Consider the following 19167-nt stretch of genomic DNA (forward strand, 5'->3'; position numbering starts at 1 on the left):
AGGGAGAGAGAGGGAGAAAGAAAGGGAGAAAGAGAGAGGGAGAGGGGGAGGGAGGGAGGGAGGCCTAAGGGCAAAAATTCTAACCAACCAACATAAATCGCTAGCTGAGACTGTTATCAACAAACGTAAACACACTCAATGAATGTGTCTATGATTATAATCAGTGGATAGATGGAGTCATCCTTTCCCAGTAAGGTAAAATACCCACTATACTATCATTTTCTTTTACTACAATCAGGTTTCTTAAATGAGCAGGTTCTCCAATCTACATCGCAGCTAACATTAGAAATAAATCTTTTTCTTTAAAACAGTATAATCCCACATGGCACCTCCAAAGCTGTTTCCGGATACTTTTCACTATTCATACTGCTCATCTTGTTAAGTATTAGAAATGGACCAGTGTCTCAATCCTGAGTCTCAATTGCCCATGGTACCTGAAAGCTTTTTTCGAAGATACTTTGCACTATCTACACTGCCCATCTTCTTCAGTATGGGAAAATGATCAATACCTCTATCCTGACTCTCAATTACATGATCTGTTTTTGAAGATACTTCTAACAATCTTTTTTTTTCAGAATTGTTTGTTTTGTTTGAGTAAAGAGAAGCACATCGTCACAATATTGATCATTTAGTGCTGGGACAAAGCAAGACAGAGAGAAACAACAGATTGAAAGGAAAGAAGAACCTACCAGTGGCGCCCTCCAGCCACCTGCTTTTCAGAATTGGAAATGGATCAATACCTCAATCATGAATCTCAATCATACAAGATCTTTTCAGAGATACTACGAATACTGCCTGGCTTCTTCAGTATTGGAAAAGGATCAATATCTCAATCATAAATCTTAATAATACAAGAACTTTCCAGAGATACTACCAATACTTCTTGGATTCTTTAATATTGGAAATGGATCAATACCTCAATCATGAGTCTGCCCAAGATGTACATAGACTGTCCCCACATGTGAGGAATCTTCCCCATTGCAACTCGTTTCTGGCTGTTGGGTTTTGCATATTCTTTGTCAACCTGAAAGATAATGCAGACAAACCAATGTGATTTTAGCTGGCAACCTGAAAGATAATGCAGAAAAAAAAATAAGGCAACATCCACCAAAAACAAAAAGTGCAAAACTGTTCTGTGTGCAACATATAGTTCAAACAAAAGAAAACTAAATTTAACTGATAACAAAAACTTATTCTGCGCCTAGGATTGGATATGACACATAAGTCCACTCAGAGTTATTGACCAATTTTTGGCATTTCAAATTAACGTTAACAGGCAGCATACTGACAGGAGATTATGAACACATAAATGGCCAGCACCCAGACACAAAATCCCCTTCTACCCTCTCTAAGAACATGTAATTCTCTCACCAGCTCCTTCGGAACAGCGTAAAGTTCAGGGAGTATAGGGATTCCTTCATCATTCTTTAACATAACTTCGTCTAGTTTCTTCCTGTATGTATCAACCTGAGAAGCAAAAGAACAAGAGAAGCTGATTATTTCAAGAGGACCACCAACACAAAGTTTTGTTTATCAACGTAATTTGAACAAACCACAATCTTACGTGGCATCTGTAATCTAATTGTTAGGCTACAGGACACATGATCATAAGGTGGCAGGATCAGAGGTTTGTGGCTCAGCTTAACCCAAAATTGAGTCCTTTGGAGAGGCACTTTACAAGAATTTTCTTCACTTCTCCAAGGTTTAAATAGGTACCCAGCGATAGACAGCAAAAGATCTATCAGTATGTTGTTTAGGTGGCTGAAAAATGACAGCTTGCACTGTTTTTAGTTTTAGTGTGGTTTTACGGCGCTCGCAACTGCATAAGATCATATGAGCGCCAAGGGGTGGATGTCAACAGAGAAGTCCAAACGGGGAATCAGGCGTACTCTCCTCACCTCTTTAGCCTCAACAGCACAAAGTCTGCTTCGACTATAAAGGATTCCCGGAAAAAGCAGTCCACAAGAGAGTGACAAACATACAAGAGAAGTAGAGAAAAAAATGAAGATGGTATGGTTGAGGAAAGACAAAAGCAGCAGTTCCCCCTATGTCGTTCCGGCACAATATGAGTATGACATTGATAAATCAGCCAATTTATAATTCTACAGTGCATAAGAATATCTTAATATCCCCCTTTGGGAATGGCTTAAAGACACTTCAGTCAGTAGCACTGCCCTGGTGGGGGGTGGTGCTTGCACTGTGTGCTTCCCAAAAAGCTTAGACTTTCAAAATGTCATCAGGTATGTTGGGGTAGTAATAGAGATTGTATTGCTCGTAGAGATTGCTGTTAAGCAGGATTTTGTGCTATACAAATTGTGGTGTAAGCGCACCTTAAGAATAGAAGGACATGTAGCGTGAACACACCTTAATGGTGATTGTTGTGACGTAAGCCTTAGGGACGCATCACGTGACTGAGACCTAATGTGATTTCGTGCAAGCGGCGGGAAATCTGAAGGTCACTCTCTCACTGAAGCCGAAACGAGTAACATCGGCTAACGAAGAACTAGCAGACGACCAGCAGGTGGGGCCCCACCAACATTTACTACTCCAAGACTCAAGTAAGTTGTAACATAACACAAATGCTATTTATTATTTATTTACTATTACATACAAGCAAGGCACTTCTAACAAGATACCCGCGTGTAACCCTTAAGGCTTTGTAAAGTACCACAAGCTAATATAGATCTAGTGAAAAACACTCAAATACCACACCAATTTAGAATACTGAAGCCATAGTACAAAAGAATTTATTTTCTTAATAAACCTTCACAGCCCAGGAAACATGCTAAAAAAATTCACAGTGTTTCATCAACCATTCAGCTATCACACAGCATAACTTCCAGTGGTATTTACTTTTGTACAGTGGCTCTGTTCATTGTTTAAATACAGTAGTCTCCGCCTAAGATCCCACCTCTTACGATCCCGGTTCGCTTAAGATCTCGTTGTTTTAGAAAAACAAAATTTTTACTATACAAAAGTCATCCCTAAGATCCCGCTCTAATGGTCGACATTCGGCTAAGATCCCGCATTTCAGATCATAATTTGCGAAACAAAAACCCGGGCGGGCACAGCCGATCAACCAAGAGTGAAAAGTTGAGATCAATAAACTGTCCGTCGCGTCAGAGATCAGCCACTCTTGTGAATGTGATCACATACACGTAAAATGCGAGGAAGCGATACAACGTTTGCCCCCGACGGGATCACACCGGGTTGTGAATTGACCGACGTGTTTGTTTTCCCCGAACATCGCACTCACACCTGAGCTGTCCCCCTAAACTTGCATCACTCGCTGGGTGGGTAGGGCCTACACGTTCGCTCCAGGCGGGATCACATCGAACCGTGAACTCTTCCTTGACCATTGCAGCAGTTGTCTCTACTCCCGAATTTGCGAGACAGACTGAATTTTAATTGGTGTGTTCACAACGTAATGGTGTGTAACGACAAAGGCGGTTTTGTGGGGGGGGGGGGGGTGGACTTGGTCAGAGATGGAAAGCTATAAATTTTCGACAGGTAAAGGGGAGGGGCAACTGGATAAGTGTAGATCTTGAGACTCATGATAGGATAATAAGTCAAAATGGCACGCCTCATCCCACTATGCACCGTGATAGGTCATCAAGGTTAACCACTCTTTGCTCACCATATGCCATAAACCCACCAAACGGGCACGTCAGTTCATTGTAGAGTGGAAGGAGAACATTTTACCGATTGTGAGCCTTAACATGGGTCACCATAGATTCTTCCATGGGTTCATCGGTTAAGATCCTGGTTCGCCTAAGATCCCGCATGTCCTTGCTTCCGAGCACCGGGATCTTAGGCGGAGACTACTGTATATCTAATGTGCCTGGTAAAGTTGGCGAACTAACTTACCAACGGTAATGAATGCATACTACAGTCCTGGCGGTTGTTGACGGTACTAAAAGCGTTGAAGCAATAAATGTCATTTTAAACAGAAAATCGATTACACACAACAGAGCACACTTGATCATCATGATTGCGAATATTGTTCTTTAGTAATATTGTGAGACAAGGAACCACCCTCGCACAAATTGTGGTCATGAACCCATTCTGTGACAGCTCTCGTATGTACACCATACTCTGAATATCATGTGCCAAGAGGCCGTCATCTCGTAACAATGTACATCCTAAAATCAGCCGATTACAGCAATTGTGTGGACCATAGTACATGGACTATGCACAATTTTACAACTGCACTGCTTTGATCTTTGTTCTCTGATCTCATACTACTGCAGAGGTGCCAATTAAAATAGATACTGCTAGAATCAATACCTGATATCATATATTATTTATACCGATGTGTAAAAGGATGGGCAGGAGCACTCATCCCTTGCATTCTGCCACATAAGGATAAGAACTAAGCTGCAAGGAGCTCATTAAAATGAAAAGTATCAGTAAATAAAAAGAAATGTAAAATTCTAATCATAAAGCAGAATGGAAACTAAAAATGCTTTCAACAAAAAAAGATTTCAAGAGACTTAAAAAACTTCCAGGAAAATTGTGAACCTACCTGCTCTTTGTTGTTAGTAAAGAGTCCATCGAGAATGAGGTAAGCAAAAAAGAGTGGCCACTGGCACTCGATATTTTCGAACACCATCAGCTCCCAGGGTTCATAATGCAGCCTGCGTGGATCCTAGGAAGGTGAGAGAGAGCACATTTAAGGGAAAAGTGTAAAGGACAAAATCATGACTTTTCAGAATTTAAAAATTTCTTTGAACAACTTACAGGACGCTTCATCAATATGTAAACATCAGTATTTACCTATTGAAAAAGAGCCTATGACAAAGTCTTCTCATTTTTATATATCCAACTTGAAATGATATCTATGCATTCACAAAATGAATTATATTTTTTTAAACTATAAAAAACTTTGCTGGTAAAAGCATAAATGGCCAAGGAGGGGAAGAAATTTGAGACAATTGTGAAAAAAAAGTATGCTGGACAAAGATCTCATATCAAGCTTCTTTCACGGCGCACCGGCAGTGGACTTTTAGTTGCCGCGGAAGGTTCCCTGCTGGGCGCCTTATCACGTCGGGGTCACGCGGGTCAGCTCCCTGTCGCCGCTCTGTCTGGGCCGACTTAATTTTTGGTACTTTTCGACGTACAATTTAAGGTGTTTCCTTGTATTTATGGTAATTCTCATTTAGTGCACTCAAAGCACGCATTTCTGCTCTTGAGACTCAAAAAAGAACAGACGTTGTAACTTGTCTGGTTATTTCATTAGACGCGCTGCAGTCGGCAATGCTAAATTGTAATTTTTTTGGGACTAGCGTGAATGAAAAAAAATTAATATAAAAAAAGGGCCTCGTCAAAATCTGTCAAACTTTTGGAACATGAACGACATAGCATTGGTGCAGATACTCAGAAAAGATGGTATCTGCGCATATAATAGAAGGCTGTAATTTTGCAATGTTATCCATCGGGCACACAATTCACTATGAAGTAATTTCTCCAAATACAACTTTATGTGTCTAATATTATCGTGAATATTCGCATATTTTCTCGAAATTTTGTAAAAGTTACCATGAAGTTTGTCTATGAAAAGCACAAATCGATTTTAGTGCTAGAATACATCTTCAACGTAGATCTAATACACGAACAGTATCTGCTACACTCCAGAAAATCCTTACTATTCTTAAAACGCTAAGTCTAGGTTTCGTAAGTTGACTGAATAATAGGGATGACTTCTCTTAATTGGGTTATAAGAATAATTTCTAGCTTTCCAGGGACACTGAATCAGCACCAGACTTTTCCAGCTTTTTTTTCGTTTCTATGACCATTTGCAATAACTGACTATATGACTGATTTCTTTACATTCATAATTGTGTCCGCACATATTTCCTACACAAAAACTAAGAATGAATGTTTTAGCAGTCATTATTTTTATTCCATACAAAAAGTTTATCTCTACCCATGTATTTACATGGTTTTGAGGTTTTTTAAATCGCTTATATTATATCTTTTTAGTTGTATGCAGGCTGCCACATACACAGCATGATTCATGAACAAACGCAGAGTAACTTTCTCTTGTTAAATAGTAAAATAAGAGATCGTCTTTAGTTAAAAAATGCAGATGTGCATCTTCTCGTATAACTTGACTATTACTACTCGCGCAGATTTAAGATTTCTCATGGTAAAAAACATGATATTCGTAGTCAGTTTAACACAGATTTTGGAGAGATCTGTCAAACCTTTTTTAAATTAACAATCATTTATTCATAAGTTTGTAACTAAAATAGGACAAATTGGGTACTCTACAAACACTTGTCTAGAACAAAAACTAAGGCACAGAATTTAACCATTCTAACGCAGAATAAATCTCAAGACATTGAGCTTTTAGTATATCCGCGTAATGGTTTGCTATGTGGGATGGGGAAGAAGTTATATCGTTTTAAACATAGTCAAAAATGCGAACTTCCTGACCAACACCGGCAAAGTCGCTTCAGGGCTCATAAACCCCGTGACACCCGAGCCGGGGATCTCCGGCGGGCTGCTAAGTCACGCTAACTAAAAGTAACAGAATCTGGCGAGATGTGACACCGTGCTTTTGTTACTCAATTGAATCTCATCAATAACAGCACACACAGTCGAAGAGAAAAGTGCTCATCTTGGACAGTGTTAATATACTTTTTTTTAACGCAAGGAGGAAGTAGGAAGTTGTCATTTGTACAGGCGATTGTCCAGGACAGGTGATTGTTGGAGCAGGTTCACCTGTATTATAGGGCTGGGTCACGAGCGCGAGAACGGAACTGAATCGCCACTCTTTCCTGCAGAACGCGATTCATGATTCACTTCAGCGGAACGCGGAACAGTATCGCCAAACGATTCCCGATTCACTCCCCTGTCGCTGTCACCACCTTGTGGCTTGTTTAACCTACTGCAGAGTGGAGTCACGAGCACAAGAATGGAACGGAACACTTAGTATGGCTCCCCTTATTTTACAAAAGAAGGTATAGTCCAACCCCCCTTTTAAAACAAAATGAACGGGGTCCAACCAATAGACAGGAGGAATTTTATAGAGCCATTGTTTTGGCGAATGGTGGGGTTGGGTGGGGGGAAATTTATGGGGGTCACTAATTGAGGTCAGTTGATAGAGCAGCGCAACAAAGGGTGTGGGGCGGAGAGGATGGCGGAACAACAAGAGTGGGACTCGTGCTCGCCAAGAGGCGTTGATATGACACTGTTCTGTTTCAGTCAGTGTTCCGCCACATCTCCACGAGCGCTCGCGTACTCGCGATTCATTGAAGCCGACTGAATCGCGAATCACCACTCTCAAATTTGACGAGCAGGATCCAGCCCTACTGTATTAAGAAACAAAATGGACAATTCTGACATTCAATAACCTACCTCCTTGGCAGTCTTATAGCCATCCCTCAAAAACCTGGCAAAGCCATAGGGGCCCTGTAACAGAAGAAAAAGAATCTCGGTTAACATTTTTAATAGCAATCTAACAGCTACCCCGAAAACTGCAACCCTTCGCCCCTCCCTCACCTTGCAGCATGGTGTAAAGTTTAGAGCTGGTAAAACCAAAACTTGAAAATTATGTTTAAAATCAGTGATGAGCAGGCAAAGCATTTTCTGCATTCAACAAGTTAAACCCCTCCAAAGGGAAGCAATAACTCTGTCCGTTTCCAAGTTGGGAAGGTTTCTGTGTTAGACAGATATACTATCGAGGAATTTATCAGGGGGGAGCAGAGAGATTCACTCATGACATGTTACCATCTTGGACAGGTTTCCGTTATGGCAGGTTCAACTGCACATTCCATTTTAAAAAATCTATCTGCACTATATGTCCTTTCCTTAATTCAGAAGATAAAAGACAATACGCAGGACATTAACACATTTCCCCCACACTGGGCACAGAGAACAAACATTTGTCCCCACATTCCAGAAAGCAGAGTTTGAAGGAAGTTGAGGTACATCAGTACCATGTATGTCTCAGAATAATACGCTCAAATCAAGAAATTTTCAGGACATTGAGAATACTGAATGTGAGATAGCACATGTTCATCAAAATGAGAGTAAGAATCGAAGCTAAAACCATTAGCACATTTAACATTTGAATCCCCATAACGGCAATATGGCAAAGTGTAAAGTAGCACTCACATTAGGTCTGGCTCCAGTTTTCAAGAATTTTTTTATAATTTCAAACAAGCTGACTTTCTCTCTCAAAGGCAATAGAAACCATTTGGGGGGAAGTCATACCTGTAACAAGTGTGCATAGCTAAAGAGAGATCATTCCTACATAGTTTTTGTTGCTGTGTTACATTGTCTCTGATCAGTGTTTTATCAGGGAAAGAGACAACTTTTTACCAATGTAGATCAGTTTCTGTTGGGGGGGGGGGAAAGAGTGTTTAGAGAAAAGCACTAACCTCTAGCTTATCCTTGATGGTCGTGTGTGTGAGAGCTATCAGCTCTGGGTCGTCTACAGCAAATGCTGGGAAGCTGATCACAGTGAGCAGGGCCGCATCTGTTTCCTATGAAAGGGAAAGAAAAAGTTTGTAAAAAGATTATCATTTAATCATAGAGACCTAAGCAAGTGACAGAAAACCATGCAATACATGTAATAAGTTTCCTGAATCTCTTTTGAATATATGCATATTCAATCTACTCTTCTTCTTCATTCTCCTGCTATCCTTATGGGGAGTTGAAAGTAGATTCTACAATCCCCAGTGTCTGGCCTATTTTCTTTCTATAAAGCAGTATTTCTCGCTTTTCAAGTAGCAAAGTGCTGTTTTAAAGCATCTCTTTATTATTTGGTCGCTTTTAAGGACATGCGGGCTAACCCAGATTTCGGGGGTTTCCAGAAATCTTGACCTACACCGAAAGTGGACATAGCCCTTCCTATAGGAGAAGTTTGGTTTCATTGGTGTGTATAGTTGTTTGGTTATAGAGAAAACTCTCCTTGTCTTTTAAAGAAAAAGTACAAGGGGCAAAAACTTTACCTTCGATTTTTTCAAAACAGCATTTTTCGGGATAGCCCCCTTGTGCTTAAAGCGACCATTTATATCAATAATTTTCTTCAGTGTAGGAGGCATTGAATGGTGAATAAAAATTGGAGTCAGTTTCTTTCAGTTTACTGCTGTGTTCAGATGAACCATTTTCTGTCTAAGCATATGCTATTGTAGTTCTGTCGGGCCTGCTCATATTTTCCATTATCAACCCCCAAGATGTCTTTTACACACACACACACACAGCCTCTTTCAAGATTTTAGTATCTCTTCGAGACGATTAATTGCAAAATCAAACCAGCTCCAAGATCATGCATGTCAAAATCTGAGAAAAACCTTTAAGTCAAGCACATGTAAGAAAAAACCAGGTCTTTTTACTTCTGGTCAATGACAAAAGATTCAAACTGACCAACATCGAGACAATAACTTACTTTTGAAATGGACTCTCTTGGCAGCATTGATTGAAGAATAGCCTGCAAAAAAAGAAAAGGAGCAACATTCAGTTTCAGAGCCCATCAAAGACGTACAGTTGAAACATTTTGTATTCTATGTGATCCTAAAAAATCTTTTGTGATTGTAAATGGACATTTTAAAATTTGTATTTGCAGTTCATACCCTCCCACACACACACACACATACACCAAAAATGTACAAAAATCATCAACCCGTTGTGCAATAGGCTGGGGGTGGGGGGTGTATGTGTTTGTGAGTGTGTGCGTGGTGGGGGGGGCTGATGGAAAAAATGCTAAAAATGCGAGACGTGCAGAGCTTCTGAGATCATATAATCTCAGTCCCGCAACCAGTACCAGTAATGGCGGTACTCGACACCCAGTGCTGGCAAAGTACCTGAGCTCAATTTCCCCGGTACTACCCAGCACTACTTTACATACACGCTTCCTTGCACTCACCTGACATTGCTGAGCTTCATCTGGCAGAACATGAATGACGGATGCTGGTCCCCCACGAGACCCAAACAGATCTAGCTCATTGATGGCTTCAAGGGCAGCCTGTCCAAGAAAATAAAATATGTTTGTTTGGGGTAATAGAGAATACATAGTCAAATCTATAGTAAATACGTCTTGCAGCCGGATAAAGCCAGACTATAAATATTGAAGTGATGTTGAACTTTATATCTTTTCAAGTTTTTTAAAAACCTTTTCATTTTTCGAACGGGAAATGTCAGTATCGGCACAATCAACATGAGCAAATGAGTTAGACACTTTCAACCATCATTCTAGACAGTGCTGTTCTGCATACATATATATGAATAACACAGTACATGAACAGTAACAAGCTACAGCATCAGAGGCAGGAAAAAGCACTCTCGGTAGGTAGCGTAAACATGGCCTCGTGGGCACTCACGGCCTTCCGACCGTGTGGTATCGGTGAAATCGGGGCAATTCCGATCGCTGTTTCTTTGCTCTTTCGCTATAAAACACCAAATGCCGTACACCTTGTAAAAGTTCAGCTTTTCCTCGTTACAATGGTGTAAGTTGTTTATATGTCCGATTATTAGGAGCTGGAGAATCGTCGACGAAAGCGAAGCCCCTCACGGTCGGAATGCGGGGTCGGCCGGTTCAAAAATTGACACGCGTGCATTCAAATGCTTCGCGGAACGAGGGATGATTAAATACCGTCTTTTCGTTGGCGGAGAACTGCAGAGCTTTAAACGGACTTTCCCGTAATATATATTTGGCCTTTGGCATTTAAATAGAAAGCTTTTAAAAACGCTGTCAAAATGTTTAAAGATCACTTTTTAGACAAAATATGTAAAAAAAACGGCTTAAAAAAGGAAACTATTAAAAGATCAGTTCATTTTCTATTAGAATAAAGTAATCAGCTTGGAATTATTTTTCATCAATCCTTCCGCGAGACTTGGAAAGCATGTGACCCCGCACGTGGGGTACACTACAGAATAGAGCCGACTCGTTCGCCGCGGGGGCTGGTGCGGCCCCGGCCATGTCAACGCTCAGTGTTTTTGTCCAAATAACAGCAGATCATCGTGTTTGAGGTGATAAAATACTGATTTGTAATGATCTCACAGTCTTGAAAAAAATTAGGCTCCATATATTTGTTATAGTGATTGTACTCTGTTAATGTGGAGATGTTAAGTGCATTTGGTACTCTTTTATTGTCTGTCAAACATGGGGTTGCAGCCAGTGACTGACGTTAACAAATTCAATCAAATTTTAAACAACTACCATTTTCTAAAAAATTGACTGAGAGGTTAAAGAATGGTACCAAAATGAAATTTGGCATACAGCTACTTTGAAAATTTAGTTTCTGGTACCTACTCTCTGCCTCACGTCTACACAAGCGAAAAAATTGAATTTGGGAATTTCTTTAACTCTTTATCTCTGAGGGGGGTAAACCCACTATGCAGGGGTCCAATTTTTGGCACGAAGTCTAAAAGTGACATATACGTCACTCAATTGGTCATTAAATAAATAAAAACAAGTGACAGTTCTTCATTTAATGAATGAGCTCCTGGTAAAAGAGACTTTTTTCAGCAATTGTTAAAAAGTAATCTGACACCGGAGTCTTTGTAAAGGAAGGTGCCGGAGCCGCTGCCAGCGGCTCACCGGAACAGCAGTTCTAACCGCGAATTGCTGTGAGTGGCTTGTCAGAGATTAGGAGTCACAGATTGTGAAAATTGCAAATCCAAGTCATGTGCAAAAAAATCCTGGTATACAATACCTTTGCCATTCCAATGGAACTAGCATTCAATTCTGGGAGTCCATGGTTTGTTTTGTCACCCCGCTCCCAAATGCCATAATCCTGTGAAGAAAAACAACTGATTTTTAGCATGACAATGCATATAGTATAACACTGGCCAAATGTTCAGATATACAGAAGCCAAATGTTCAGATATACAGAGGCCAAAATGTAGAATTTTTTTTTTTTAAAATCAGAGTTTCTTAATCTGTCGCATGGGTGCATGTGTTTGATAAATATCTGGTAAAAAAAAATGTACAGTCTTTTTTTCTCTTTCCGGAAACATTTCACTTTCTCGACTAAAAACAATTGAACAGCTTACTGACGATAAGCTTACTGAAAGAAAGGAAGCAGAAATATCTTTAAATCGAATGGCATACACCATAGCAAAAATCAATCAAACCCCAAGAAAGAGCAATATGAATTGAAAGCTACAATCTCTTCACAAATTCCCCAAGTCGAAAAGTAATTCGGCAAGATAAGACAGAAACAAGAATCACATCAATATATTTCTTTCCCAAAGCCTATACTAAAAAATTTAAAAAACACTCAACATCCAGCCCAAGCACAAACAGGAATAATCCCCCCCCCCCCCCACACACACACACAAAACTAAAAGCCATCTTACTGGAGTTCTGTAAGCCGCTTCGATGTAGAACACAAGGTTCTGGACAAAAGCAACCTCATCAAGAGTGAAAACAATCACCACACCTGAGGAGTCAGAAATCAAAGACAATACATGAGCCCAAATAAAAACAATGAATGAACAATTCAAATGTGAAGACAATTTTTTATTGTACTAGGAAAACTATTAAATATTGTACTTCTTGTCTTTAAAAAAGCTGCAACCAAAAATGTCAAATATTTCACAGTGAAACTGCAAATTTGTCAAAGTAAAAGTGAGGTACACACTGATAATCAATTGAGGGACAAACCAGGCGTGCACATCTATATATATTTAATAAACACACTGTGATAGTGATAGGTCATTCGCCTTTTAATTATAAATACTATCCACCCTATAATTACTGAGATTCCACTAATTAACGACTAAACAATAACAATCTCAGGAAAGATGGAAGTAAAACAACATACTAAATTCATGCACAAAGAAGAGTTGAAGCTGTGACCAATGCAACTGGGGTCTGTGAATCCTATGAATAAATTTTCACAACCGACAAAAGGCAGAGCAACCAGACTTCCAACAAAAGGGTTTTGAGGATTCTATTCTGTTACAAAATGGCAAGCAATGTTTTAGGCAATACACCCATGATCTAGGAATACACGCACTGACCAATGAGCTTGGAGATAAGTAATGTCTCAGACAAAAAAGGAATTTTTAATACAGTCAAACCTGCCCTAACAACCACCTTGTCTAGGACAATCACCTTCACAAACAACCAGTTCCTACCCATCCCTCCCTTTCCACCTTACATTTGTTCTATAATATTAAAATAACACTGTCCAAGAGGACCACCTCTGTAAGATGACTACTTTTCTCCTTGACAATGGGTTGCCGTCTTGTTCAGGTTCGACTATGTTTCATCAAAAGATGTAAAAAGAACTGCTATTGTGCCACACCTGAAGCAGTCATCTGAGCCAAGGCTAGAATGTACAATGAGGTGGCGTCGATCTGTAGGTGTCCCCACTCGTAGTCACCCACGACGGTTTTGCCGGTGGTGCTGCTGTATTTGGCGTGAAGGGCGTCCCGCGGGCTCTGAGTGCGCTTGAACTGCTCAACTTTCTCACTCTGCATCTGCATGGAACGTAGCAGTCCTCGCATTGCCTGGACCACAGCCTAGATAAATAGAAAGGTATAACAGATCCAGAATATCAGTCTCAGTTTGAATTATTGTCATTTCTTCTGACGAATTCAGGAAATAACAGATATCCATAATTATATAAGGTAACTGAAAAACTCCTGTCCGTTTGCTGATCACATCGAGTTGGTAACAGTAAGAGTTAAAAGTCATCCATACTAACAGAAACGGAACAGTACAAGTTACACTGTAGGTTCTACAAACCTGCCAAACACTCCATGACCAAAAATAGGAGTTTTTTTCTCAGAATCATCGCTAAAAATCGGAATCTCAAGAACATCAGTTGGTTAAGACAACATTACGAACCGACCAAGGCATATAAACGAGTGTAGTGCCAATAAATGCCAATAAAAATGTGTATTTTCATGTTATCTACGATAAATCAAGCAAACATTGCAAATAATCCTGTTTATTTTACGTCATTAAAAACAAGTTCCATACAAAGGATGGAAACAGAATTCAAGCAAAAAAATTGGATTTTTATTCAAATTTGATTGGGGTTCTTCAACAGGCAAAATGAAATTAGAGGGCTCAGATTTTATCAGAGTTCGTGGCTGGTCTTTTAAAAGTTCTTCATCTAATGAAAAAAATTCCAGTATAAGAGACCAGTTCTCGGCAATTGCCAAAAAGTAATTTGATGTCAAGTCGTCTTAAAGGAATGTGCCCGAGCCGCTGTAACCGGCTCACCGGCACAGTGGTTCCGACCAGCGGCTTGCCAGAGATAAAGAGTTAAATAGTACTAGAAGCAGAAAAAACACACATGTGTTTAGGAGTCTTTAATGCACATTTGAGTTTCTAAAGAAGAGAAATGCTCAGTGCAAGTGTAGTTAAGTTATACTTAATGACCAATAACAGTAAAATAAGAATGGTTAGTCTCCATATTCTACAAACTAAAAGCAGAAACAAAGAATATGTTAAAAAGAAGGAAGGTAGAGAGAAAGGGAAAAAAGCGATAAGAAAGGAAAAAAAGGAAGAGATGATAATTGATAAATTGAAAAGAAGAAATTAAGGAGTAAAATAAAGATGAAAAGATAATTAAACAAATAAACCAAGAAGCAAATAGAAAATTAAAAAATTCAGAGATTTAATTTTTTCCAGATAAAACTACATTCATTTTTGTGCTTAGTTTTCTTCTCCCTGTCATTTTCATTTTACTTGCTCACAATGCTCTCTTGATTTCTACACCTAATAGTCATATTTCTAAACATATCCTGCCCTCCTCATAGTTGTCTGTTAGTTACTTACTTTCTCAAGCTCATATGCCTTGGCCCTGTCTTCATCCAGGTCCACTGTTTTCCTGTATGCCAAGGCAAGGCCCCACACTGCCATGATGCAGTAAATGTTGTCACGAACCCATGAGTGATTTTTTTCATTGCCTGAGATAAGACCGGTAGCAGGAGACTGGAACAAGAAACAAGACATACATGAAAACAACATAGTTGAAATTTCTTACGCCCATCTTCAAGTATTTTGCAGGCTGCCAACAAACATTCTCAACATGATTGGTTGGAGGGATTAACAATACTACAGGTGATTGGATTATGACGGCTCATCCACACCAGCAGGGGCCAATAAAACATTGAACAATGAGAGATTTTTGTGGCCGTCTTAGACATGTATTTTCGGTTGTTTATTGATAAAGTATGGTGGCCGAAGTCGGGTAGCACAGGTGACTGTCTTACACAATGAAAATAAACAGAGAAAACACACCATCAAAGATGAAAAAACTAGTTAATTCATAACTTTCTACTTTTGCAAAGGGCACTGTCATCATTGTTGTTGAAATGACACATCGTCCCTGAATATAGCCAATACAACTACTGTATGTCACAAACAATTTTCGCAGAAGTAAATTTCACTCACTTGGTATCTTAATATGCTTCTGTTGACAAGTCGCTGGTAGTAGTCCAGGCGGATGCCGGAGTCGCTCCTGCTCCTCATTTTGTCAGAATATCTGTACTCACTTTAACAGCTGTTTTTGATTTGAATCAGCATCTGAAAAAAAGGGAGCAAAAATCCAAAAGTGCTCATGCGTCACAACAACGTGGAATCAGGTGCTCGTCAATTTTGGGGCAATTGAATTAGTAGTATCACCTTAAAGCTTCTTCATTTGTTTTGCCTTCGATGAAAAAATTACCCATCTATCTTCAACAGAAGTGGAGACATTTCGGATATAAAGAGGTGGAGGCAAACTGGTTTCAGAGGTAAAATTAGCGAGAAAACGGCCGCCTAAGCTTGGTGATTTCCAAAGCTAGAGAGTCCTTGGAAACTGTAAATTCACATTTCTTGTGCCTTTAAGAAACGTCTTTCAGTAAAATCCTAACAGTAATGTATTTTTTAATGAATATAAAAAAAGGCGTTAGGCCTGAAAAAAAAATTCAATAGAAATTGCCCAACGGGAAGAAAAATGCTGTTTTCTTCAATGTAATTATTTTGACGAGAGCCTGGTTTCACTACAAAGCCCCGCATAAGAGTTGAACAAGTATATGAAATGAAATACTCCTCTATCACAAAGACATAAAACATAAGAATCCACTACACTGTGACCAAAGCTTGCAGTTCGGCAAGTGGCGACAGTGACAAAAAGTACATAAAGTGTGACAAGCCCGTTCTAATGTCTGCCTGGACTGGCAGAATCATTCCGCATATTGACATACACAGCAAAATGAACCAGCGAGATCTTAAATTGAAATAGTTCAAGAACAGTACATTATGAGGTAGACATGGTAACGACTAGAAAACAAATTAAAAAGAATTTTATGGAATGCTTTTCGGTCATCTTGAGAACAAAAAAGTTGCTGATTCATGGCTTTATCAAATTATAGAATTTACAAAGGGGGGGGTGGGGGGGGAAGCTATATAAATTGATAAGGTAGAAAAGTCAACTTGGTCGAAGACAAGTCTTGTCATTATTAACACTTTGCTGCCTCATCTCGCGGATAGGCTATGTTTACCACCCAGTTTTTTTTTATTTTCCCCAAAATATGATGGCAAAGTGATAAGTGGTGTTAAGCAAGGCGAAGAACATCGTAGAAGGGACAGCTAATGAAAAAGAATCTAGAAAATGAGAGTTCACCCTTGACGAAAGTTGGAGACTGTTGAACCTCTGACAGCAGAGGAAAAAGAATTTTATCTTCACCACAACAGTTTTCATCTCTGAAGTATTCCAATGAATGGACAATGTATGAAAATCAAGCTGCTTATTATAGCAGGACAAAGTTGAAACTGTACTCTATTCAAATTTTTTCTCAGTTCTCTGTTGTGCACAGGTAAGACCTGAAGATTGAAAGAAAGCTGACATGATTTGAAGAAAGATATCATAAGGAAACAGGACATCCAGCTGGAGGAAAGAGTTAAGGAAGTCATCAACAGCACTTTCAAATACTTCTTAAACAGGAAGAAGTGAACAGAAGATAGCTTGGCCACATTCTCTGCATGAATTTCGTTGTGTATTTTGTCTGGTCCGGGGGCTTTCTTTTGCTTTAACTTTTGAAGGCCTGTCTAAGTTTCATCAAGCTGAAGTCTCCCTCAAAAAGGTAGTTTTGTTTACGGTAGGGGCTTTTTCTTTGTGCTTACCCTTCTTTATGAGGAGTCTATCGGCCTCAGTTAGTCCGCTTGCCCTGTTTACTGAGGCGAAAAACCAGTTAAAATGTTCGGCTTTCGGTCTTCTGTGATGGTACTGCCTGAAAGGAAGATACGTTTGTGGCTGCTTTTCTGTCTTTCTCCAAAGAGGTTGCTGACAAGGGACCAAACCTTTGTTCCATTGAGGCAAAGGTTGAGATCTTCGCCAGTCTGAGTCCATTTTTCGTTTTTGGCTATAATGCATGAAAGCAACTGCCAGTCAGAAGAGAATTAGATGGTAAAGAAAGTAAACTAAAATTTTAACACTCACAGTACCGTCGGCGACTTTAATCACCAGACCTAAATATGCGCTCACTACCGCTGGTGACTTTAGTCGCCGACGTGACCAGGTACAATAAACATTTTAAACAACGAACAGACACACTGCACAGAAGTAAACACCAAAGGAAGTCACTATATGACAGCTGAATAGTTGATGAACTCCTATGAATTTTTAAAGCATGTTTCTTGGGCTGCCAAGATTTTTTTAATTAAAAAATTTTTCCACGGGCTCAGCATTCTAAACTGGATCAGTACCTGAGGCTTTTTCAGTATATGAGCCTTAGGTACTGTAAGTGTTAACGTAACAACATTTTTTTGGGGGGGGTAAAATGTGTTTTACGGCGCTCGCAACTTCATATTTAAAAGTCATAAGAGCGTGCAAGGCACAAAACATTTTCAGTCGGTAGAAAATTTTGAATTTTGCACAGGTGGAAACCGAAGCCTACCCTACTCGTCTTATCAATTTTGGACCACCAAGGGATAGATCTTTAATGTGCGCAAATTGCACACGGGGCCTCCGGGATTTTTCACCCATCTGAGAAGGCTAGGTGTTAGTTCTTCCCAAAGATCAAGGGTGTGGCTGATAGTCAGCAGTAAGAAGGAGCCACGGTGTGGCAGTAAAAAGGCTGTGCAGAAAGAGTCAGGAGCCCAGAGGAGGCGGCAAAGGAGGTGATGGGGTGGGGGCAGAAAGTGAAAGTGGGGACGAAATGAAAGCAGACGAAAGCAGACCACAGACCATTGTAAGAGAGAAGGAAAGGAGATGAAAAGAGAAAATTTGAGAAAAGACATTTTTCCGTCGCTGATTTGAACCCCAGACCTATTGGATGACAGATAAACATTGTAACCTCTCCCCCACAAGAGCCCCTCTAACAACATGACAACAAGTCACAAGGCTAAGGAAAGGTATGGCTGTAAAAGTATTAATTTAATAATACGAAGTGACTATTCGGACTCGAGTACAATTATATAAAAATTATAATCCGGACTCTGAATTGAGTCCAGCATGACGTCTGTTCCGACTTCCGATCCTTGTTCCTTAATATTTCCAGCATTTATGAAAATCTTTTTGATTAAAATAATAACAATTAATAGACTCTTGAGCTGCAATATCCAGTTACTAGTCTGTCTAAACTGGCCCTCCCTGCATCATTAGGATCATGAACAGAACAACCAAGCTGAGTTGACCTTGCCGTGGGGCAAAATTAATTATGTCGACCAATGACATTGCACAGAGCGATCACGTACTCTCGGCTTGCTGGGGGAAGAGGTGTTGGGAAGAGGCCATGGCTGAAGATTTTTTGTGCGATGTGATTAATTTACTTAAAAAAATTAATTAGACATCTACAGAAAAACTATAAAACACACAAGGCAAAATGAAATTAACTCTTCATCTCCGAGGGGGGTAAACCCACTAAGACGGGCGCTTTTAAGGTGCTAAATCTAAAAATGACAAAAACGTCATTAAATGGGTCGTTAAATAGAAACTAGCATACCTACTTTGATACTTCTTCATTTATGAATGAACTTCCGGTATAAGAGACCTGTTTTCGGCAATTGTCGAAAAGTAATTTGATGTCAAAGTTGTCGTATGTGCCCGAGCCGCTGTCAGCGGCTCACTGGCACAGTGGTTCCGACCAAGAGCCGCTGGTAGCGGCTTGCCAGAGCTAAAGAGTATAAAACATATGAGGAAAGACAAATGGGCTTCTTTGAACATTAGCAGACCACCACTAGATCTATTCCGGAAGAAAGGGGCGGGAGGGGGG

The 19167-nt window shown here is 39.8% G+C and overlaps 1 protein-coding gene across 18 annotated transcripts in view; it reads right to left on the reverse strand.

Annotated features, from left to right (window-relative positions):
• LOC101856265 (probable phosphorylase b kinase regulatory subunit alpha) overlaps nucleotides 1–15519 on the reverse strand; it is an 86433-nt gene extending 70914 nt beyond the window's left edge. For all 18 annotated transcript variants that reach the window (XM_035969863.1, XM_035969878.1, XM_035969877.1 and 15 more), the window contains exons 1-12: nucleotides 15365–15519; nucleotides 14747–14902; nucleotides 13263–13479; nucleotides 12310–12392; nucleotides 11664–11744; nucleotides 9875–9973; nucleotides 9398–9439; nucleotides 8388–8492; nucleotides 7363–7416; nucleotides 4526–4648; nucleotides 1372–1467; nucleotides 917–1024 (exon numbers count right to left, since the gene is read on the reverse strand). In XM_035969863.1, the coding sequence (XP_035825756.1) occupies nucleotides 917–1024; nucleotides 1372–1467; nucleotides 4526–4648; nucleotides 7363–7416; nucleotides 8388–8492; nucleotides 9398–9439; nucleotides 9875–9973; nucleotides 11664–11744; nucleotides 12310–12392; nucleotides 13263–13479; nucleotides 14747–14902; nucleotides 15365–15442 (1242 nt within the window). In that variant the 5' untranslated portion in view covers nucleotides 15443–15519. The remainder of the gene's footprint in view (nucleotides 1–916; nucleotides 1025–1371; nucleotides 1468–4525; nucleotides 4649–7362; nucleotides 7417–8387; nucleotides 8493–9397; nucleotides 9440–9874; nucleotides 9974–11663; nucleotides 11745–12309; nucleotides 12393–13262; nucleotides 13480–14746; nucleotides 14903–15364) is intronic.
• Between the last annotated feature and the right edge of the window lie 3648 nt (nucleotides 15520–19167).

This window comes from Aplysia californica, unplaced genomic scaffold, assembly GCF_000002075.1.
Source record: "Aplysia californica isolate F4 #8 unplaced genomic scaffold, AplCal3.0 scaffold00190, whole genome shotgun sequence".
Classification (NCBI taxonomy): domain Eukaryota; kingdom Metazoa; phylum Mollusca; class Gastropoda; order Aplysiida; family Aplysiidae; genus Aplysia; species Aplysia californica.